Below are 23,949 nucleotides of genomic sequence, written 5' to 3' on the forward strand. Positions count from 1 at the left end.
TTCTATTAATGCAAATGCCAATCATAAATGCTTAATAAAGAATAGTTACTAATATAAGTAATAATAAATACAACACTTGTATAACTTCTTCTTTTTTTTTTTTTTTTTGGTTTACAAAACACGTTAACCTACATTTTCTCACCTAATGTTCACAAAAGTCCTGAGAGGAGGATAATATCCCCGTTTTAGAAATAGGGACACCAAAGTAAAGGGAGATGGTAACACTTCCTCAAGTAGGATTATGTCGAGGTCTTTTGAATAGGGAGTGAATGCCCAGTTACTGGAAGTTCTAGCAAGGCTACCCTGCTACCTATGATAAGGGATGTAACAGAGATCCCAGCTTTTGGAAGGGTACCTTATTTGGTGATTTCTGAGGTCTGTACTTGGTCATTTTTTCACACATACAATAGATACTTGTTTTTTTTACTGGAAACTGTTCAAGGGTCTGGGATTGCAGCATAAACAAAGAAGCAAAAACCAACCAAACCAAAAAACCTCAAGCAGACAAAAATCCCTGGCTAGAAATATACGAATATAGAAAGTATTATGTATAAAATATATAATATATAAAATATGAAAATATATAGCTTGATTTTTGTTTTTTTCACATACTCTGCATCTATGTACCCATTAATGCCCACCACCCCTCCCAGCCCTCTCCTCACACTTACAGAATTGGGAACTAGAAAATTGTTTTCAGTTTGAATGCCACACCCCTCAAGGCTCAAGGTTTATTCGAAGCTCCCAATCCAAAAAAGTGGGCGGGACCTTGGAAATTTCCGAAGGTGGAAGGAGAGACCGCGGAACTAGTGTTCCGGTAGCTGTGGTTCTCGGTGGGAACCCAATTCTGAGGACCGGTAGTGGAAGGCTCCAAAGCTAGTTTCCGGCCACCTCAGCGGGAAGCGCAGACGCAAGCAGCTGGCTCTTTCGGGAACTAAGATTAGAGTTGTAACTGTTGTCGCGGCGGAGGAAGTCAGGGGGACTTCTGCGGCCATCCCGGCCAGTGTTGGGTCCCTGTAGCCTGTGAAGATGGTGTTGCTTACGATGATCGCCCGTGTGGCGGACGGGCTCCCGCTGGCCGCCTCGATGCAGGAGGACGAACAGGTGAGCTCCTAGATCCCCGCGACCCCAAGTCCCTGTCTGAGCTCTGCTGTCAGTACCGGATTTCGTCTTAGAACCCAGGGGACCCTTGCGACCTCCCATGCACTCTCGACCCCTCTGAATTGCTTTTTCATCCTTTGGCAGTGGAGGGACGACTTGTGAAAAGAAATCTTTCCTGACGGAGGAGGTATATTTTTGTCTTACCTGTTTCTCTGTAGAAAGACGCCCCGGCGTAGGGATAGTTTCGGCCGATTGTGACCACCCAGTGTTGTGTAACTCTTAAGAGACTTTTGTTAAAATTCGGGATTTCTAATTTTCTGCTGCTATTAAGGCTGACTAACAGGTCCTGGGAAAAATCAGCTCCCAAGTTCTTCAGCTTCGTCTACTGTGGCACTTGATCCTTGACCTATCTTGATGACATCTTTTGAAAGTGGGTGAGATAATATTGCCACATATAGACACCTGTTTGAAGTTCACTACAGTACTTTCTTTCAAGGTTATGCCCAGTTCCCACCTCCTCCAATAAGCCTGACTAAATTTCTACTGTTGAAATTATAGCTCCTGTGTTATATTCTTGTAACGCCTTCTACTTTTATTTTACTATTTTTCTTCGTCTTTCAATAATTTGAATTTCCTAGGAGGCAGTAGGCAGATCTTAAACATCTTTGTGTTTCTTATAGCTTTTACAACAGCAGTTTTATGCTAGCATAGGTGCTCAAAAGTGTATTGAATTGATGAAAACAACAACAACAGCCCCAAGTATCTTGAAAAGAAGCTGCTTTGTGCCTTAGAATCACAAGGGAAATTTCTGGTGTGAGACAGGTTTCTGGAGCAAGCTTGGGTGGTCTCTGAAGAAGGGAGGCTGAGAATGAAAATTATGTAACTTATTTAAAGTGAACAATTTTCTTTTACTTTCTTATACACCCATAAAAAAAAAAAAAAAACACAACAAAACTCAAGGCCTAAAAAAAAAGATGAGCTCTAGAAAAAATTCTTTTGCACGTATCTCTTCTTAGGCTTTTCATTCATATATTCTTGAAAAAAAAAAAAACCCTTATTAAACACATCAATTGTGTCAAGCATGGTGATAATACAAGAGGTTAGAGGACACAGTCCCTACTTTCACGGGGCTTACAGTTTAGTGGGAAAGCCAGAAAACTAAGGAGCAGTTATAATATAGCACAACTACTATGGAAAAGGAAGAAGGCTCTGTGGTTGCTTTACTTACAGAAAGGTAAAGGTAAAAGGCTCTTTTACTCTTTTACCTTACAGAAAAGGTATCTAAGTTAGTTTTGGGAGACCAGGAAAAGTCCTTCCCAGAAGAAATGACATCTAAGCTGACAGTATTATCTAGTAATAAGGAAAGGTTCTATTTGGTTATATGCCTTTTAGGTTTGACTTGGAAATATGTTTATTTTCACACTTAGGAGAATAGTGATACAGATCATGAAGTTGCAAGTCATGCTCAGTGACATATTTTCTACTCATTGCACAAAACAAAGTCCAATCATTGATATAAACTATGAAAAATATAGTGTGCCCTTAATTTTCAATTGTGAAATACTTTTCTCCCAGTTTAAGAATTTTCTAGGACCACTCTACAGAAGGAGTGAAATTATTAAAATAAATGCCAGAACATGACTTGACAAGGGACATAGTGTGGAAGAATTCTCCTTGAAGGATATATACGTAGTTTGGGAAATGGTTTTCCCCGGGGAGAAGTCTGGTCAGTTTATTGCATTGGATTTCAACGTGGGCAAAGAATACAAAGTGAATTTGAAAGTCTACTTAATATTAGTAGTTCCTTACTCTCTGCCTTGATACTTTATTGAAAAAATAGTTGAGATATTATTGGGTATTTCTTTTTTTTAAATTTTTTAAATTTTTAATTTTTTAAAAAGATTTTATTTATTTATTTGTCAGAGAGAGAGAGAGTGCACAAGCAGGGGGAGCGGCAGGCAGAGGGAGAAGCAGGCTCCCCAATGAGCAGGGAGCCCGATGTGGGACTCCATCCCAGGACCCTGGGATCATGACCTGAGCCGAAGGCAGACGCTCAACCGACTGAGCCACCCAGGCGCCCTCTTTTTTTTTTTTTTTTTTAAAGATTTTATTTATCAGGGAGCGTGTGTGGGTGCACTTGCAAGTGGGGGGAGGGGCAGAAGGAATGAATTCCAAGCCAACTCCACATGGGGCTCGGGACTCCATCCCACAACTCCGAGATCACCACCCCAGCCAAACTCAAGAGTCGGTTGCTCAAATGACTGAGTCATCCAGGCACCCCTGTTGTGTGTTTCTTAACCAACTGAGCCACCCAGGCGCCCATATTGTGTGTTTCTTAATTTGATTCTGAGTTAGGTGTTGGACTACCAAGATGGGTTACTTTGTTTAATTGACAAGGAAAAAGATTTTCCACAAAGATATTTTTTGTGATGGCAATTCCATAGTTATTTTCTTTAGGAATTCGGACTTTGAGGGCACCTGGGTGGCTCAGTCGGTTAAGCATCTGCCTTCGGCTCAGGTTGTGGTCCTGGGTCCTGGGTTCGAGTCCTTCATTGGGCTCCCTGCTCCGTGGGGAGCCTGCTTCTTCCTCTGCCTCTGCCTCTCTCTCTCTGTCTCTCATGAATAAATAAAATCTTAAAAAAAAAAAAAGATATTTGGACTTCGAATAGTAGAGTCCTAAACTTTTAATATCTGTAAAAATATGAATCCTAGATTCATTTTTGTTGTAATAGTATACAGAATATTTATAGAATACCTACTACATGCCAAGCATTGTGCTAAAGCCTGTCAGGTATATGATTTCATTCAATCTTCATACCAATCATATTAGGATAGTTAGTATTATTATTCCCATTTATAGATAGGAATCTCCCAACTTAGAGATGATAGGTTTTTTGTATGAGTCATGTAGCTAATAAGTAGCATAATGGAATTTTTCATCAGTTTCTTAACATCTGCACTGTTGATATTTCAGGTCAGATAATTCTTTGTTGTGGGAAACAGTCTTGTGCATTGTAGGATGTCTACTGATATCCCTGGCCTCTACATCTTCGATGGCAGTAGCACTGCCATCACCACCACCCTCCAGGAGTGTAATACTCCTGGACATTGCCAGGTGTGATTGGCAGAATCACCCCTGATTAAGAACCACTCATTTATCTGTCTGACTCTAGACCAGAGCCTTAGTGCCAAACTGGTACACTTTACTGCCTTGTTCTTAAAAAAAAAAAAAAAAAATACATTTTTAATAATGTATTTACTTCTTAGGTGTCCAGAAATAACTTTTTAAGAAATGGCTGTTTCAACCAAATAGGTTTTATAGTTAAGTACCTTAATTGTTCAGTCCAAATAATTCAATGTACTTTTTCAATTATTTACACTGATCATAGATATCATATGTTAGGTGGTTACTAGGTGCTAGTCCTGTACAAACTGCTTTATTACTGGAGATGAACAGTTATTCAGATAATACAGTACAGATTAAAATTTAAAAAATGATTTAGGCAGAGTATCTCATGCACTGTTTCCTCTTTTTATTTATTTATGTTTTTTTTAAAAGATTTTATTTATTCATTCGAGACACAGAGATACAGAGAGAGAGAGAGAGAGCATGAGCATGGGGAGAGGCAGAGGGAGAAGCAGGCTCCCCGCTGAGCCAGGAGCCGGACATGGGGCTTGATCTCAGGACCCTGGGATCATGGCCCGAGCCGAAGGCAGTTGCTTAACCATCTGAGCCACCCAGGCGCCCCACATGCACTGTTTCCTCTGTGCTCAACTAGAAGTGGTGGTAGAGAGATGAACTTTTCTCTTCAAACCTAGATTCTGATATTCTATTTCCTTTCTGGTACCTTTCTGGTATGTTTCTCCTTTTTTGGATGTTAGCAATTTCTTCATCTACCTTTCTGTTCTACCTCAAAATGAAGGGTGTTCTCTTTTCTTCCATTTTGCCCCCAGCTCTGTGGACTTGAAGAAGGTGTTTGATCTAACCAAGTATTCAGCAGGGAGCATCAGAAAAGCAGATGGTCTCTTGTACATTTAAACTGCCACACTCCCCCTATAATTGAGGGTTCATTAGTCATCTTACTGTAATTGTTTTTAGAGGAAAATGGTTGGTTCTTGGTGCTTCTGGCCTTTGACCAGCTGAGTTCAACAGGAATTTAAAAATGATAAGAGTTTAGCTAAACATTCTTGTAAAGACAAAAGGTGGCATTGGATATAATTAATTGTTCAGCAGTCCTAGGTGATAGCAATAAAAAGTATTATAGTTGTGCAGTAAATTTCTACCCTGTACCTTTCATATTATATATGGAACCAAATCCTAAATATGATATTGGATGACCTCAAATTAGTTTCGGCATTTGTCTGGACATTCACATCCAATTCATTATTGGATTGCTAACACATCTTTCCGTTATACTGTATACAAGATTCCTCAAGTTTGTTCTAGATGAAGTGGAAAACAGAATGAGGACATCTAATCTGTTTTAGGTAGTCTAGTGACCGTGGGCCCTTTGTGACTTTAATCTTAAAAGCAAACTGAGGGTCTGTCTGTACAGCAGTGAATATATTGTTTTGTGAGATCTAGATCAGAGCTGCCACACAGTTTCTTGATCATTTCCTGTGAATTAGATTTAATATCAAATAGATCACCCAGAAGGTGGATCTGCTATCACCAAAGCAATTTTAATTGTAGAGGTGGTATAGCATGCTTAGGAACGGGGACCCCAGAACTAGATTGCTTGGGTTCAAATTCTTGCCCCTCCCCTTATTGGCCCCTAGTCCTTGGGCAAGTTTTACTTCTCATGCAGAAAGTGGGCATAAGAATTCTAATCACCTCATAGGGTAGTTTTAAAGATTATTTAAGTTAAATTATGTGAAGTGTTTAGAACAGTGGTTGGCAGAAAGTGAGTGCTTTCATTTAATTTTATTAATTTGCCTATTTCTGAAAAATCTTTTCTGGTCTCATTTTGCCTTTCTGAAAGTTCACATTAGAACTGTACATATTTGTGGGTACAAATATGCAATAAACAGGAATGGGTAAATGAATAATTTCCCCATTACAAAACTAGTCTGTGCTTATTGTAGAAAATTCAGTAAATATGTATAAACAAAAGAACCAAAATGTTAATGGTGATTATTGCCAAAATCCCTACTTAAATTATATCCATTTTAATGTATAACCTTAATCTTTGTGTGTGTGTGTGTGTATAAAATTAAATAATGGGTAATACTGTAAGACTGTTACCTATCTTTTTTCACTTAGTATGTAGTGAATATCTTCTCATATCTTTAAATATTATACAACATTTTAATGGCTGTGTAGTATTCCAGTATATAAATATATACCATTTATATATATATATGTGTAGTATTCCAGTATATATAAATATACCATATGTTATTTAACCAATTTTCTATCCTATTACTGAACATTTTTTATTTTTATGTGCATTTGTAGTTATTTTTTTTTTAAGATTTTATTTATTTATTTATTTGACAGAGAGAGACACAGTGAGAGAGGGAACACGAGCAGGGGGAGTGGGAGAGGGAGAAGCAGGCTCCCTGCTGAGCAGGAAGCCCGACGCGGGGCTCGATCCCAGGACCCCGGGATCGTGACCTGAGCCAAAGGCAGACGCTTAACGACTGAGCCACCCAGGCACCCCTGTAGTTATTTTTTTAACATATGATGTGTATGTATATTTTCAAAGATACAGAATTGTTGGATAAAACAATATGTAAGATTTTATAATTTCTAGTACACATTACAAAAATGACTATCAGAAAGATTGTGTCAGCATTGTGTTCTCAGCGATGGTGATGCTAATGGAACCAGCACTATGAAATGTTGGTTGGCGTGCCATAATCTCTGTGTAATCTCAGTGTGGTGCATTGACAGTCACTGCTTTGTTTGTTATAAACCCCTGAAACTGTAGCATGCTTTTGGACATATTTTCTTGTAGTCGATACAGTTATTAGTCTCTTCCTCTTAGGTTGCAGTGATGTTTACAGTACTTCTTATAAAGTCAAAGGATTTGTACCAGTCTTTGACAAATTTTTTTTGCCATTTTTCTCTTCAACTAGTTCCTTTAAGGTGCTCACCTGCCTTTAGCTGTCAAAACAGTTTTACTTAACATCTGTGTTTGTGGTTATTTTTTTTTATTATTTATTTATTTGACAAAGAGAGAGAGTACAAGCAGGGAGAGCAGGAGATGGAGAAGCAGGCTCCCCACTGAGCAGGGAGCCCGACGTGGGGCTTGATCCCAGGACTTGGGGATCATGACCTGAACCAAAGGCAGACACTTAACTGACTGAGCCACCCAGATGCTCCCAGTTGTGGTTATTTTTATTTTTTATTTAATTTATTTTTTTTTAAGATTTTTTTAAGAAATTTTCTTTTTTTTTAAGATTTTATTTATTTATTTGAGAGAGAAAGGATGAGACAGAGAGAAAGCATGAGAGGGGGAGGGTCAGAGGGAGAAGCAAACTCCCTGCTGAGCAGGGAGCCTGATGTGGGACTCGATCCCAGGACCCTGGGATCATGACCTGAGCAGAAGGCAGTCGCTTAACCAACTGAGCCACCCAGGCACCCTATTTTTTAAAAGATTTTATTTATTTATTTGAGAGAGAGAGAATGAGAGATAGCACGAGAGGGAAGAGGGTCAGAGGGAGAAGCAGACTCCCTGCTGAGCAGGGAGCCCGATGTGGGACTCGATCCCGGAACTCCGGGATCATGACCTGAGCCAAAGGCAGTCGCTTAACCAACTGAGCCACCCAGGCGCCCAGTGGTTATTTTTAAAATATCAATTTCTGAGTTCCACCTCTGAGATACTGATTTAATTGGTTTGGCGTAGGGGGAGATAGAGCTTGATTAGTTTTTGTACAGCACCCAGGTGATTTTAGTGTAAAGTCAAGGTTGAAAAATCATTGATCAATGTTGATATTATCTCTTGGCATGTTAGTAATATTTCCAATTTTATTTGCATCCCTTTGTGTCTAATGTTGTGGGGTTAGATTTCTTCCAAATGCCACATATATAATGGCATTGGTGAAGCAAACTAATTGGCAAGTACTGTTCAAATTTAGGAATGTAGGATATTGTGCACTAGTTCAAAGCATGTGATAGTATTCACTCTCCTTTACTAGCTGACCAGTCATGAAAAAAAAATATATGCAATACAGGTTAATATAATAATACTAATATATATTATAATGTTAATTATTGCAAAGTATTGTTAATATATAAGTATACACATACATATATACATATATATGTTAATATAGAACTATTTCTCAAGTGAAGAGTATCATAACAAATCATTGCCATAGGGGCAGTACTAAACAAGATAAATCTACAAATTGATACTTCTGGTGGTGTCTCCCTAACTCTCCTGGTTCACTTCATGCTTATTTACCTCCTTATTCATACTGAAATTTCCAGTTCATCATTTTATTTTATTTTATTTTATTTTAGATTTTATTTATTTATTTGAGAGAGAGCACGCACGAGAGAGCACGGGGTCGGGGTGGGGAGAGCACGAGTAGGGTGAGAGGCAGACTCCCCGCTGAGCAGGGAGCTGGATGCAGGGCTCCATCCCAGGACCCTGAGATCATGACTTGAGCTGAAAGCAGATGCTTAACCCACTGAGTCACCTAGATGCCCCTAGTTCATCATTTTAAATACAGTTTAGAATCCAATACTTGTACGTTTGTTTATCTGCCACTTTCATAATTTTATCATTGCTCCTTGTTTTTACTCTTAGCTGAGTGGTTCACTATCTAGAACTTTTAGGTTTCGCTTTGTATTTTCTAAAAGTTAGGCCTCAGATCCAGTCCACAGATCTTTTGAGGGAGAACCTCAAATAAATGAGTTTTTAATGTAAACGTTTAGTTATTAAACATCTGTCAAGGAGATGCTGTGTTCTAGTGTTGAATTCAAAATAAATAATCCAGGGGCGCCCGGGTGGCTCTGTCGTTAAGCCTCTGCCTTCGGCTCAGGTCATGATCGAGCCCCACGTTGGGCTCCCTGCTCAGCAGGAAGCCTGCTTCTCCCTCTCCCACTCCCACTGCTTGTGTTCCCACTCTCACTGTCTCTCTGTCTGTCAAATAAATAGATAAAAATCTTTAAAAAAATAAATAATCCAAAATAAAATAATTCCTTTCTATCAAATGGCAAAAGTGCTGCCGCCCCCACCCCTGTGTGCTGTATGTGGATGCATAAATAATGTATATTTGCTTTCCATTCCATTCTTTCCCATTTGGATCTAATTGGTGATTCTTGTTCTCCTTTTGAGATGACACTGCTGTTTTCCTCAGTAGTCTCTTTTCCTTTTTTTTCTTTTTTAAATCATTAACTATTTAGAAACTGTTCAAGAAAATATTGCCTGTAATTCTATTTTTTTTTAGGTTTTTTTTTTTTTTAAGATTTTATTTATTTGAGAGAGAGATTGAGAGCACAAGATGGGGGAGGGTCAGAGGGAGAAGCAGACTCCCCACTAAGCAGGGAGCCCGATGCGGGACTCGATCCTGAGACTCCAGGATCATGACCTGAGCCGAAGGCAGTTGCTTAACCAACTGAGCCACTCAGGCACCCTGCCTGTAATTCTGTCATCTGAATATTGTTATTTTCATTTTGTATGCATATGTACCTTGCTATCCAAACACAGAAACTAAATAGATTTATTCAGTAAAGAATATTTGACTTTTTAATCTCGGTCCTTAACTCTTGCTCATTTTTACCCATTTGCATTATAGTGTTCCTAGTAATTTGCAGTTATGGGTTTAGTTTTTTTAGTTTTTAGTTTAGTTTTTATTTACATTTAGTTTTGCTTAATGTTTGCTTAAATGTTAAATGTTGTTAACACTTTGTGGAAGATTTTGCTTGATATTCCAGGATAAAAATGAGATTCATCAGTCTGTTGTTCCCAGGATTTTCCCCTGATTATAGAACATGTTGTGCAGTTATGTGCCAGTAAGTGTGCAAGTGAAATGAGTTAGGAGGAGACCACTGACCTAATGGTGGAAAGAACACTGGATTAAAAGTTAAGAGTGCCTTAGTGGCAGTCAAGAAGTATGATTTGCTTCTTAGCAAATAATGTGATTTTCTTGAACAACTAGGGGTTTGGTCTTCCTTTTTGCTCTAAAAGTAGACCATTTTTCTTTTGTTAAAATGAATCTTACTAATCTTTAATGAAAAACCATATTTACATCGTGTCCTCATAGTATGATGCTGCTTATTAATTGTTGTGGCATTTTTCGTGTGTAGAAAATTCTTAAATGAAGGTGTGTTTTTTCAGTCTGGCCGGGATCTTCAACAGTACCAGAGTCAGGCTAAGCAACTCTTTCGCAAGTTGAATGAACAGTCCCCTACTAGATGTACTTTGGAAGCTGGTGCCATGACTTTCCAGTGAGTATAATCCTATTTCTTTGTGGTCATTTAAGTATGAGATACAGTAGATATAAGTAACATCTGATAAGAATGGTAACAATTTTTTAAAAAGTAAAGAAAAATTTAAAAATATAGCCTCTTCATGGAAGCAACTCCCTGGCTCCAGTTCTGCAAAACAGAAATCTTCGTTTGTTTATTCAGTTTGCATACAATAAATTAACCTGTTATCCCGTGTCTAATAAATGCTGTACCCATCATGCAATAATAGATAAATTTTTGCTTTAGGAGCTTCTTACAGCCAGATGTATGTAGATTAGTCCTCTTGCTCAAACATTTACTGACAACAACACAACCTTGAACAACTCACGTACTTCTCTAGGCCTCCGTTACCTCTATAAAATAGGGAAAATGGTCATAGTTTTGTGAGGGTAATTTAAGAGCATCTCAATCAGTGGTTATAGACAATGCATATAGCCGAGAGAGGGATCAAAAGGACTTTATTGGGTTTCAAATTGTCTACAAATAATTGGTATTAAATGTTTAATACATGTCAAGTTTGAGGGTGATAAAAACAGGAAGGATTAAAAAAAAAGAGGACAAGAAGATCAAAGGAAAATAAAATAGGATTAGTTAAATAATCCTTGCTATTTTAGGAACTCAAAGGCTAAGATAATATACACCTGGGAGGGACCTGCTGTGTTTAACTTGAAAGGGGGAAAAAAAGATCTCCACCCATCAGAAACAAACAATTATACAAACCCAAAATCAAAACAAACCCTGGTTTATTGGTTAAGAAAGTAGTGGGTATTAAGTTTTATTTTTTTTAAATTTTTAAAAAATTTTAAATTTTATTTATTTTATTTTTTATTTTTTTATTGTTTGGTGGGCAGCAAAGCAAGGTTTATTGAGTGATAGTAAAAGTTCATTGAATGATAGAGTATGAAGCTCCCAAAGAGGGAGGGGACCCCAAAGGTTTGCCTGGATATTAAGTTTTATAGGTATTAATTGGTGTAGTATATGAAATATCTTCTATAAATCCAATTTTCAACATCAAAAAAATAAATACAGGCACCTAATTATATATAGTATCTTTATCTCTACCATGGATTGGGAACAAAAAACCTAGGCAAGTTCTAATGGAATTGAAAAGAAATTTTTTTCTTCTGTATGGTTCCTTTAAGAACTTTATAATCTCTTCTCGTCCACTTTTTCCATCTAAGAGCTATTTATTAAAGATTATTCTTTGCCAGACCATATGTTAAGTTCTGCCTTTAATGTCCATAGCTTTTATGAGCTTATTTTCTTAGCAGAGAGAAATATATATGCAGACAACTAAACTATGATACCTTAGGGCAAGAAGGGTTGTAATTCAGTTATAAATGAAAGGCTTTGGGACTAGAGAAAAGGAAGCAATAAATTCCCATTTGTAGGGAGTAAGTTTGAGGAAAGGGGATAGAGAGGAAGAATACAGAGAAACTTCATGGAAAAAATTATAGTAGAATCGAGCATAGGAAAATGAACAAGGTTTCTCCAGGTACATAAAAGAGTATTACAATTAGAAATATATATGTATATGTAAGCAGAAATCCGGGTGGATGTAAAAGAACCTGTTTGGAGAATAGCATGATGGAATATGGCCTACACCTGTTTTGGAGCCATAAGTATTATATCAGAGAGTATGATTTTATTTTATTTTATTTTATTTATTTTATTTTTTTAAAGATTTTATTTATTTGACAGAGACACAGCGAGAGAGGGAACACAAACAAGGGGAGTGGGAGAGGGAAGAGCAGGCTTCCCGCTGAGCAGAGAGCCTGCTGTGGGACTTGATCCCAGGACCCTGGGACCATGACTTGAGCCAAAGGCTGACGCTTAACAACTGAGCCACCCAAGCGCCCCTGAGTATGATTTTATTTTATAGGTATTCGGGAACCCTGAGAGTTTTTAAGCAGGGTAATATGGTCATATTTACTTTTTAGGAATAAAACTGGTAGTTTAGAAGATGGTCTAGATTGAAGGCAAGGAGAGCAGTTGATTCAGATGCCCAAGCAAGAGAGGACAACAGTATCATCATCATCATCATCATTATCATCATTTTAAGGGGCCTGAGAGATCATATGATATACTGTAAACTGCTCTGTGAAGTCCTAGGATGCATTAGGAGCCACATAGTAAGGGTAGGGATAGGGGTATATATAATACTTTGTGCCCTTATACTCCTACTTAAACTAATGGCCTTCTGAATTTATTTGATGGTACATATTGGTCTTCTGAATATAATTATCGCTGAAATAAAGAGTACTGTGGCTAAAAAGAAATCACTGAGTAACCTAACCTCTTTCTAAGACATCTCAGACATGTAGTCATATAGCTCCTTCCAGAGTGCCAGGAAGCCAAGAGGAAGTTAGTTCTGTTGTTGGATAGTTTCTGATACTGGATAGTTGATATAATAGAGTTCTGTCCTGGGAATTAGGGGATATTATTTGTCCTAAGGTCATTATCTGTGTCCAGTAAACATTGTGGCATTAACTTCCAACTAAGTATCCACAGAAATTTCCATTCCACTGTTCTTCTTATAACTGGAAGGAGTTTAAATATGTGTATACTCGTTTCCATACATAATCAAAAGGTAGATGGAGTCACAACTCTGAGGTTTCAAGAAAAAGTCCTAGATATTAAGATATTTTAGCTGAATTATATAATAAACAATTATAATAAAGATGTTTAAATATTCCTTTTGGAATATAATTCTAATAATGGGATGGTGTTTGCTTTCTGATTCTAAGGATTTGTGGTTTGAAATTGATTTGCTGATTTAGCTAGCCTCAAAGGACTTAGGCTAGAATATTTTCAAAAGTTTGTAAGGCACTGAGAGTCTGCTTCAGGTTGTTGGGTGTATTGTTATTCTACAGACAACTTTTTCTTTTTTTTTTTTTTGTCTCTCCAGCTACATTATTGAGCAGGGAGTTTGTTATTTGGTTTTGTGTGAAGCTGCCTTCCCTAAGAAATTGGCTTTTGCCTACCTAGAAGATTTGCACTCAGAGTTTGATGAACAGCATGGGAAGAAGGTGCCCACTGTGTCTAGGCCCTATTCCTTTATTGAGTTTGGTAAGTTTTTGCTCTTCATCTCTGTATCAAGAGAGCAAACAATATGGAGAAGCTGTTTGTTACATTGATAATAATATTGACACATTTTTATCTGATGTTTACTTACTGAGGTTTTCAATTCTGTCTTTTCCATTCCATCTCTTTTTGTCTTTCTGAATGAATGAGACTTCTTCTCATAAGTAATTTCCCTGGTCTTTTGATCTTTTTCTTAGAACTTGTTGCCTTTTGCCCTTTTTTGTGATTTGGTTTGACTCGTCATCAGAACTGTGCCCAAAGATCTACTTGACTGGTATATAGTAGCCGAGTTCTCCCCACTCCCAGTAAGGTTCATTTTCTGTAGATCAGAATTTGGAAATCAGAAAGAAGGTATTTGTTTCTTTCAGATCCTCTAATTAAAAAAAAAAAATACTGGAAGAGATAAGATACTGGGGAGAGATAACGTTTATTACATGCGGAAATAGTGAGTATGAATGTCCATGTACAATAATTAGAGAAAGCTTCATCACCAGTAAAGTATCTGATGGCAGTAAATCAAAGGAAATGTCTTGAGTACCCTACTTAGAGGAAGTGAGAATAAGTATGATTAGATTACATTACTGATATTTTTAGTTAAAAAAGAAATTGGTTTTAGTGTTTCTGAATTTCTGAAGTGTTTCCAGTTTGCTAGATAAATGGTCATCTTACTCTTAAAAATAAAGAAAATTTAGCAAAACACTCCAGTGTTTCATAACTACAAACTCTCTTAAGTGCTAAGTTTTATAATGTCTGGTTTTTCAAATTTTGCTTTTGAAGACAATATAGGTCTAGTAAACCCAAGAAAAGAAGAATACTGTATCAAGATCACACAGGAAATATTTGGTACACTCAGATTAGCTTAAAGGATTATATACAAAGATGAATGGGTTATAGGTGAACCACAAAGTACAGTAACCTGAGATCAGTAACACAGTAATTGTTTTCATCCCTAGGCCTGAAGGGATAAGAGAAAGGAGCAGTTTCTGAAACTGCAAAGGAGAAAATTTATAGAGAAGGCCAACTTGAGAGGAGCAGTAACTTCTGGTTGGAGGGATACTGCTAGGCCAGGGTGGCTTCTCAGGGAGAGGTTGGGAATAAATACCCTAACGCCACTGTCTGCTCTCATGCCTTACCCGTGGGGTTCCCTCATTGGCTGAACCTAACTGGAAGCTCCAGGGCAAGGGGCTCACGATGTAGTCCATGCGGGTCAGCTTCCCAAGGCAAAAAGCGTGGTGCAGAAAGGTAGAGAGGAGGTCTAAAGAGGCAAATGAGAGGTGTCCACCACATATAACTTAAGATTTTTGCCAAAAGTTGAAAATATAATTTTTAATAATAAGTCATTCTTTTTACAGTTTTGAGAAATACAGACATGGGCTAACCATGAATAAGACTGCAGTTTTATAGTGGGATTTTGCTTTACCTGAAGTTTAAGAACAGAGTGAAATTAGGAATGTATGTTAAAATATTTTAAGACAATGTTTTTACCCCTTTTGATGCTAGAATAACTCTTGCCGTGTTAACCTGTAGTGATGCTAGATTGTTGCCAGGATTCTTTTCCGGGAATGTAAAGAATTAAGTAGTGAAACCGTAAGGATCCTTGGAACATGTTTTGAAAATCTCTACTTTCAGGAAAGGCTTACTACAGTGGGTCTTAATTTCTCTAAGGACCCTGAGAGCAGAGACTTCTCATTTGAAGGTATGCAGAGGACATTTCTCTTGAATGGTCATCTATCTACATTTTACAAATGAAGAAATCAAAACTCAAATTTTGATGCTCACTCAAGAGCTTGCTTAGCCATGGACAATTGCTGATCCAGGACTAAACTTGAGAACTTCCTATTCTTTACAGTACTTTGATGGACAAAGTTGTTCATGGTCATTTTTCTTCATTATTCTAGACACCTACATTCAGAAAACCAAGAAGCTCTACATTGACAGCCGTGCTCGGAGAAACCTAGGCTCCATCAATACTGAATTACAAGATGTGCAGAGGATCATGGTGGCCAATATCGAAGAAGTGTTACAACGGGGAGAAGCACTCTCAGGTATGTAAAGCATTAAGAGTCCTATATAGGCAAGGATAGCTTATTTTGGGATACATTTTTTTTTGCTGTCAGATTCTGTCTAGCGCTGTTAAGAATTCACCTCTTAGAGATAGATTACATGACAAAACTTTCAATATGTTTTTTTTCCTAGCATGATTAGTTTTTGTTGAGTTGGAACGGTGTGAAGGTCTCATTCCATGTCAGAAGCATTTACTGCTTCCAAGATATTTACAACATTAAGTAAATATTTACAGAAACACATAAGGGAAATGAAAAGAAGAATGAGAGGAAATCGTCAAAGATTTATTGCAGTGGTTTCCTGACTAGCCACTTTGGGAGACTTTATTGCTGCCAGATCAAATGTCATAAAATGCCATTTTTATCAAGGCATTCCTCTGCTGAAAAACTCTCAAAATCCGTGACTATGAGATAAGATCTAGTCTGGTCTCAACTTCCTTTTCATTCTTACTGCGTGCTTGTAATGTGTAAGGCATCGTGTTCTCTGTAATGGAAGATAAGGAGATTGCAAACTTCTTTCATGCTCTCTAGTTCACAAACGTTCTGCCTCAGCCAGGTCAGCTCCCTCACCATCTCGGAACTGTTCTTTAAGATCCAGATAAGAACTACCTCTTCCAAGAAGCCTTCCCTGATTCTAATAGCCCACATCACATTAATCACTTTTGTCTTTTAAACTCTTAAGACACTTAGCTATGTAATGGTTTTTTAAGCACATAATGGGTGTGTGTGCATGTATGTGTACTTACCTAATTTGCCTTAAAGTACATATATTTACCTAATGTTTAGATGTTACCTAAGTGTTTAACATACTCTTTAAATGTAGTATTTATGTATTTCATATCTATTTCGTATACTTGCTTTATTTCTCTCACAGTAACGATCACAGATAGATGCCTTAATGAGTATTTCATGAACTCAACCTTGTGACGTTATTCATGAGTAAATGGATTTTCCTTTATTATGAACTGCAGATTTTAACCTTTATGTTAGTAGTCAGCAGTTGTTCCAGCAAATAGCTTCACACTCTTTAAACATCAAATTTTGGATGAGTGAGTCTATAAATTTTCATCATAACAGCCTTACTGTTTCTACTTGGGGTAAAATAGACCAGAACAAGAATTTTTCTTAAATCTAAAATGTATATCTGGTCAGTTTATCAAAAGTGTTAAAGGATTCTCTTCTATAGCTGTGCTGATTGGAAAAGAAGACAGTTGACCTTTGAACAGTGTGGGAGTCAGGGGCTCCACATACAACTTTTGACTTCCCAAAAACTTAACTACTAATAGCCAACTGTTGATTGGAAGCCCTACCCTTAACGTAAACAGTTAATTAACATGTTATTTTGTATGTTACACATCTTATATACTGTATTCTTGCAGTAAAGTAAGTTAGAGAAAAGAAAATGTTATTAAAATCATAAGGAAGAGAAACTAAATCTGCGGTATTCTGTAAAAAAAAAAATGTGTATAAGCGGAATGCGCACAGTTCAAACCGATGTTGTTTAAGAGTCACCTGTACTTTTCTAATCTTAATAACTTCATCTAATTGGGAAGATAAGAAACAAGGTCATTGTCACAGAGTACTTTATAGATAGTATAAGGGAACAGACATCAATTGAACACTTTGTGTTAGGCAATATGGTAGGGGGACTTTATTTTTTTATTTTCTTAAAAGAGTTTATTTATCAGAGACAGAGAGAGAGCACAAGTGGAGGGGAGTGGCAGGGAGAGCAGGCAGAGGGAGGAGCAGGCTCCCCGCTGAGCAAGGAGCCGGATGCGGGACTCCATCCCAGGACCCTGGGGTCATGACCTGAGCTGAAGGCAGACGCTTAACCGACTGAGCCACCCAGGCATTCCATGGGACTTTATTTTTCTTAAGATTTTATTTATTTATTTGAGAGAGAAAGAGAGCGTGAGCTGGGGGAGGGGCAGATGGAGAGGGAGAGAGAGACTCTCAAGCAAACTCCACGCTGAGCACAGGTCCTGACGTGAGGCTCCATCCCACAACCCTGAGATCATGACCTGAGCCAAAATGAAGAGTCAGATGCTTAACCCACTGAGCTACCCCAGCACCCCAGGGGGACTTTATATATATCTTACTTATTCTTTAGAGTAAATCCCTTGTGAATTGGGTGGTATCAAACCAGTTTTACAGATAAAGAAGCAGACTCAGAAAAGTTAGGTAGCTTGCTTTTAGTCACACTGCTAGTGCCTGGCAGAATTTAATTGGTCTCTGCAGGTCCTTGTCCATCTTCAGTGTGTGATAGTTTTAAATGGATATATAAACAATGAGAGCTGTAAAATGTAGCAGGAAATAGATAATGTGAAGTGAACAGGGAAGATTTCTTGAATTTTGATAGATCAGGAAGAAGTGAAGAGTGGTTTTTTTTTTTTTTAGATTTTATTTATTTGAGAGAGAGAGAATAAGAGACAGAGAGCACAAGAGGGAAGAGGGTCAGAGGGAGAAGCAGACTCCCTGCTGAGCAGGGAGCCCGATGTGGGACTCGATCCCAGGACTCCAGGATCATGACCTGAGCCGAAGGCAGTCGCTTAACCAACTGAGCCACCCAGGCGCCCTGAAGAGTGGTATTTTAAGAAGGAGGAAGAAAAAGCGTATCTGAACAGAGCATATCTGAAGGATAGTGAAAAGATCAGCCTACCTCAAAAAATGTTTTCTTCCTCTTTAAGCTTCAATAAGAAGCCATCTTTTATGCCTTCTTTCTCTTTCTAATTTTTTTAAAGATTTATTTGTTTAATAAGAGGGAGGGAGAGGGCACGTGACGGGGAGGGGCAGAGGGAGAGAGGGAAAGGGAGTCTCTGGTGGACTCTGTGCTGAGTGCAGAGCCTGCTGCGGGGCTTGATCCCAGGACCCTGAGATCAGGACCTGAGCCGAGACCAAGAGTTGGTCACCCAACCAGCTGTGCCACCCAGGTGCCCCTCTAATTTTTTTTTTTTTTAAGATTTTATTTATTTATTTGACAGAGAGAGACATAGCGAGAGAGGGAACACAAGCAGTGGGGATTGGGAGAGGGAGAAGCAGGCTTCCTGATAAGCAGGGAGCCTGATGTGGGACTCGATCCCAGGACCCTGGGATCATGACCTGAGCCAAAGGCAGACGCTTAATGACTGAGCCACCCAGGCGCCCCCTCTAATTTTTTTTTAAAGATTTATTTATTTTAGAGAGAGTGAGCAGGGAGGAGGGGCAGAGGGAGAGGGAAAGAGAGAGAGAGAGTCTTTTTTTTTTTCTTTAAAGATTTTATTTATTTATCTGACAGAGAGAGACACAGCGAGAGAGGGAACACAAGCAGGGGGAGTGGGAGAGGGAGAAGCAGGCTTCCCGCAGAGCAGGGAGCCCGATGCGGGGCTCGATGCCAGAACACTGGGATCATGACCTGAGCTGAAGGCAGACGCTTGACGACTGAGCCACCCAGGCGCCCCGGGAGAGAGAGTCTTAAGCAGACTCCCCACTGAGCATGGAGCCCAACGTGGGGCTTGATGTCATGACCGCAAGATCACGACCTGAGTTGAACCAAGAGTTGGACCCCTAACCGCCTGTACCACCCAGGCACCCCTCTCTAATTTTTAGTTTTAGAGCTAGCCTGCCTTGCATTTAAGACCTAAGAGTAGTTCCCATGGGTTCTTTCAGCAATATGAAATTGCGCCCGTTTTTACTGCCTAAAATAGCTGTTTCTTTTAAGCCATGGGTTTTGTTGTTTCATTCAGAGGTCACCCTACAAGACTGTAAGTTCCCCAAATAGAGGGGTCGTGTGTGGTGTGATCATCATTGTATCTTTTGGCACTTTGCATGGTGCCTATAACAAATATTTGCTCAGTGACTTCTCCCAGTAGTGGCTTTGTCTTTACGATATCATGTGTTTCCAAATGTTCCTATGTAAAGGAATTCTCTTAACTATTGCTTATTTCGTATGACCTAATATTTGTTCTGCTGCCCAGTTATTCTCAGCAGATTTAGATTTCATTTAGCAATTTTTTTTTTTTTTTAATCACTGACTATTACCAGACTCTGTTCTGGGCACTGGGGATATAGCAATAGACATAGTAGTTAAAAAGCTCTATCCAATGGACTGTCCATTTTAGTAGACTGGCTGGAAAGATTCGTCACAGCATTGTCATGGTTATTTCTCATCTCCTAACTTTTCTTATGTGACTAAGTGTTTTTCTTACAGGACAAATTGCTAATTTAGAAGCGGTTATCATTCTTTTGCCATTAAGTAATACCACATTTCTCAATCAACTCAGTCTCTATTAAGCAACTCCAAATATTCCAAAAGTATTCCCTAAGGAAGAACAAATTCATATTGCAAAACAGTGTTTTTCAAAAATTTAAAGAAGTAAAATGATCAAAATTCATTTATGTCACACTGAGAATTTGTTTTTATTATTAAAGTATGTCATGTGTTTTAGTCTGGTAAAGCTTGTGTCTCTCTGGTTGCTTCTCTAAGTGCTCAGTTAACAGTTATAGAAGGCAGCGACATTACAAATGTCCTTTTAGAAAAAAAACTTTGCAAAAGATTCTAAAAAGCTTAATTTAGTAAGTATTGGTGGTTTTCCAGCACCTGTGATTATATTTTAGTTACAAGACAACTTTCCTGTGTCTGTTGAAATATAATTTCTGGTAGCATCATAATGGTTTTTACCATGTGGAGAATCTTTTTTTTTTAAAGATTTTATTTATTTATTTGAGAGAGAGAATGAGAGAGAGAGAAAGGTCAGAGGGAGAAGCGATGTGGGACTCGATCCCGGGACTCCAGGATCATGACCTGAGCTGAAGGCAGTCGCTTAACCAACTGAACCACCCAGGCGCCCACCATGTGGAGAATCTTGGGAATTCGGTAGCAGTCACCATTAAGATACAGCTCAATACTCAGTTTCTGACTCATTGAATTTTCTGGTTACCTGAGTCTTACCTTGCATGGATAATCATTTTTCAAGATATGAGAGAATATGATTTAGACCATTAAAAGATGATGACGATGATTATTATCACCTAACATTTCTCAAAGGCTTATCATATGCAAGGATTGTGTTCTCATGTACCTATAATCCTGTGGTTCAGTTAGTGTTATTATCCTCATTTTATAGATGATGAAACCGGGTCTTAGTAGAGACTAAGTGAATTGACCAATGTCACATGGCTGGTGCAGCTGAGACTCAAACCAAAGACTCTGAGACCAGAGCCAGCACTCTTAACCAGCTCACGGTACAGCCTCAAGAATTTGAACATAAGTTAGTCTGGTAACTTTAAAATGCAGTGTAGATCCATCAGGATCATGGGTTCATCAGTGTATGCACCCTAACCCTTAAAATAAAAATGATAATTTAAGCTTCGTGGTTGTTTGGTATGGTCCCACTCATTTGCGTTATTGTTATGCTTAATGTTTTAGACAGAATACTTCGGGACTAATTACTGTTTTCCTTTTTTCCTCTTTGACAGCATTGGATTCAAAGGCTAACAATCTGTCCAGTCTGTCCAAGAAATACCGCCAGGACGCGAAGTACTTGAACATGCGTTCCACTTATGCCAAACTTGCAGCAGTCGCTGTATTTTTCATCATGTTAATAGTGTATGTGCGATTCTGGTGGCTGTGAAGTAGTGAATCCAGTCACTGGCGAGGGTGAACCTAGAGCCTGGCAGGTGTATGTTTTCAGGAAACTGAGCTCACAGAGATGTGTATTAGAATTCCAAGTGGAACTTCTGCTTCTAAAGACCTTGCAAGGAAAGACATGTCCTGAAAATGAAATGTTACACCTCATTTGATGAAGCTTACCCCTTTGTAGAAAGTCTCTTTTGGGGGCAGAGGCTTTCTGTGGGTACTGAGGTGTATATGTTAGGGAACAGTAGATTGTTTAATTTTGTTTTTTCCCTCCCAGTGTTTTTACATTTTTAAAACAGCACTGAGTGGGGCATTTTCTTTCTCTAATGGAGCCATCAATGAGATCTGGCTTAGCCAACCTGTGCTAGCAACAGTCTGAAATTCCTTCAGAGAAGGCAGCCCGTTGGGAAGTTTTTTTGACTCTAATCAACATTCCTTTTGTTGGTGACATTTGTGATTTTCAGTTTTTGATGGCCTTGTAAACAAGACTCCACTATGTGAAGGTTAATTGCTGTGCTGCAAAGATGTTGTCTGTTGGCCCCTGTAGGAAGTTAACCTTTGTTGTTTTCCTTTTATGATATTTTGCTTATTGCACAACTGCTTTAGGGTTAAATGGATTATATTAAGATGCCTTGAAATTATATTATAGCACTCCTTGATAAAGAAGCTAAAGTGTTTTCTGTCATTTACTCCTTAAAAGACTTAAATTTAGTTTGGGACATTCTTAATTTTATCTTTCAGCATCCGGTTTGTATTAATAGAACAGTAAGTATAGCATACAGATAGCCAGAGTCCCCTGACTTAATGGGAAGAAAGGCCCAGCCCATCACTACAGCTTTGTCCTGCCCCTTCTTACTTTCTCCGCTGTAGTTTTCCCCACTCTCTTTTCCTCCTGCTGACATTTTAAAACTTTATCTGCGCCTAGTAGTTTCATATCCATAAGCATCCTCTCAGGATATTCTCAAATTTCAAGATGGAAAATGTTTAGCCGTGTAGTTAGATTTAAATTTTTACAGAGCACCTACTCAAACTACTAAATACATTTATCTGAGAAAGTCTCTGAGAACACCTCGTACCTGCTTCAGTTTATGTAAATTCTCTGAGAATGTTCTAGAGATAGATAACTCATTTAAGTGGCTTCTATTAACAAAAGTACCTGTGATTTTTCCTTTTTTTGCTCAGGGATGATGGGGATTTCCTTTTACCTTCTGAGGTAAAATTTTTTAAATGGGGAGAATAGACCTCTTAAATATTATCACAAGGGTCTACAATATAAACTAGAATTTACACATACTGCAAATATTTCTTTAAGTCCTACAGGAAAATGAGCCAGCTTCTTACTTCTTAACATCTTTGGAGAGAACATTAACTAGTAAACAATTTTATAACTAAGGGATCATCATAGCTTCTGTCCTGATCCTGATAGAGAAAAAAGATCCTATTTCCTAATAACAAAGCAAGGAGAAGTGGCTTATTTTGTTCCTGATAAATTACAGAACTAAAAGAAATTTTTTTCTTTCTATTTTGGACCTAAGTCTGCCAATTGGAGTATGTGCATGAAATATGAAGTTACTTTTTATAGAAAATAAGTGCTTTTAAGTCCCTAAAAGGCTTGTCCCTAGAGTAGTGATGTTGGTAATAAAAGCCTGAAAGTCTGAAAACCTTAGTGGTACCATAACGTTTGGTTCTTCTATAGGAGTGGAGAGTGGCAGCTCGTTGTTGAGAGTTGCATGCAGCAACCAAGTGGCCAGCAATGAAATAAATATTTCTAGAATGTTCCCTTCAGTGTGAAGTTTTATTATCTAGTTATTTTATGTGCAAAGAGTTTTCTGGGTACATTTCTACCAAACTCATTGGGTTAATTAAAAAATGAGAACGGGGGCAGAATGATGAAGAAAGGAATGAGAAAGTGGTTTAATGTTACGACGGTAGAAAAATGAGAGAACAAGCCTGTCATGATGTGGCTCCCACTTCTGTTCTTTATTGGAGGTAGTGGGAGGATCCGACCATATGAAAAGTATCCGCAACCAACCAGGCATCTAAAATAGAATGTGATAAATACTGTCTAGTGTTATTGGGGGCACATTAAGAAAGGACGCCTAATTTACTTTGGGAAGGAATGTGGTAAGAGAAGGAGAATGAGGTATTCCGGACAGAGTCAGTTGTTTGTGCAATATCATGAGTAAAATAGTGAGACCCGTGTTGGGGATAGTGATTAGCTTGGTTCACCTTAACTCACTGGTTAAGTTTGGGCAGTTGAGACTTAAAGAACCCGACTGGTAAATTGTAATAAAAAGACTTGTCTACCATGCTAAGGAGTTTAGACCACACTAATATCCGTGGCAAGAGATGGTATCAGATTTACGGTTTCAAATGATCATTCTGGCCAAAGTATAAAAGATGTATTAGGGATAAGCCTGAAAGTAAGGAGATAAAACTGAGGAGCCATCAAAGGTAGACTGAGGCATAGGAGGCAGGTTTCCAGCGATTTTCAAGAAAAGAGTTACTATCCCAGGTACCAAATAAATTTAATTTTGACATAATGTTGTCTTTGGAGCTTGTATCTCACATTCATCTGTTGAAGTAAGTTACTGTTTACACTGTATGAATGAAGAAACTTCACAAAAGATACTTCTCTTGAGGCATAGAAGAGTTAGTGATTT

The 23,949-nt window shown here is 38.3% G+C and overlaps 1 protein-coding gene across 1 annotated transcript; it reads left to right on the forward strand.

Annotated features, from left to right (window-relative positions):
* The first annotated feature begins 885 nt into the window (after positions 1–885).
* On the forward strand, positions 886–23,065 carry SEC22B (SEC22 homolog B, vesicle trafficking protein). The gene is made up of 5 exons (XM_028102017.2): positions 886–1,104; positions 10,395–10,504; positions 13,434–13,594; positions 15,508–15,654; positions 21,127–23,065. The coding sequence occupies exons 1-5, from the start codon at positions 1,030–1,032 to the stop codon at positions 21,279–21,281; spliced, it is 648 nt and encodes a 215-aa protein (XP_027957818.1). The 5' UTR covers positions 886–1,029; the 3' UTR covers positions 21,282–23,065.
* Positions 23,066–23,949: the final 884 nt, after the last annotated feature.

The sequence above is a fragment of the Eumetopias jubatus genome, unplaced genomic scaffold (genome assembly GCF_037043125.1).
Source record: "Eumetopias jubatus isolate StellerSeaLion01/CBP00866 unplaced genomic scaffold, mEumJub1_p1.0 scaffold_4, whole genome shotgun sequence".
NCBI lineage: Eukaryota > Metazoa > Chordata > Mammalia > Carnivora > Otariidae > Eumetopias > Eumetopias jubatus.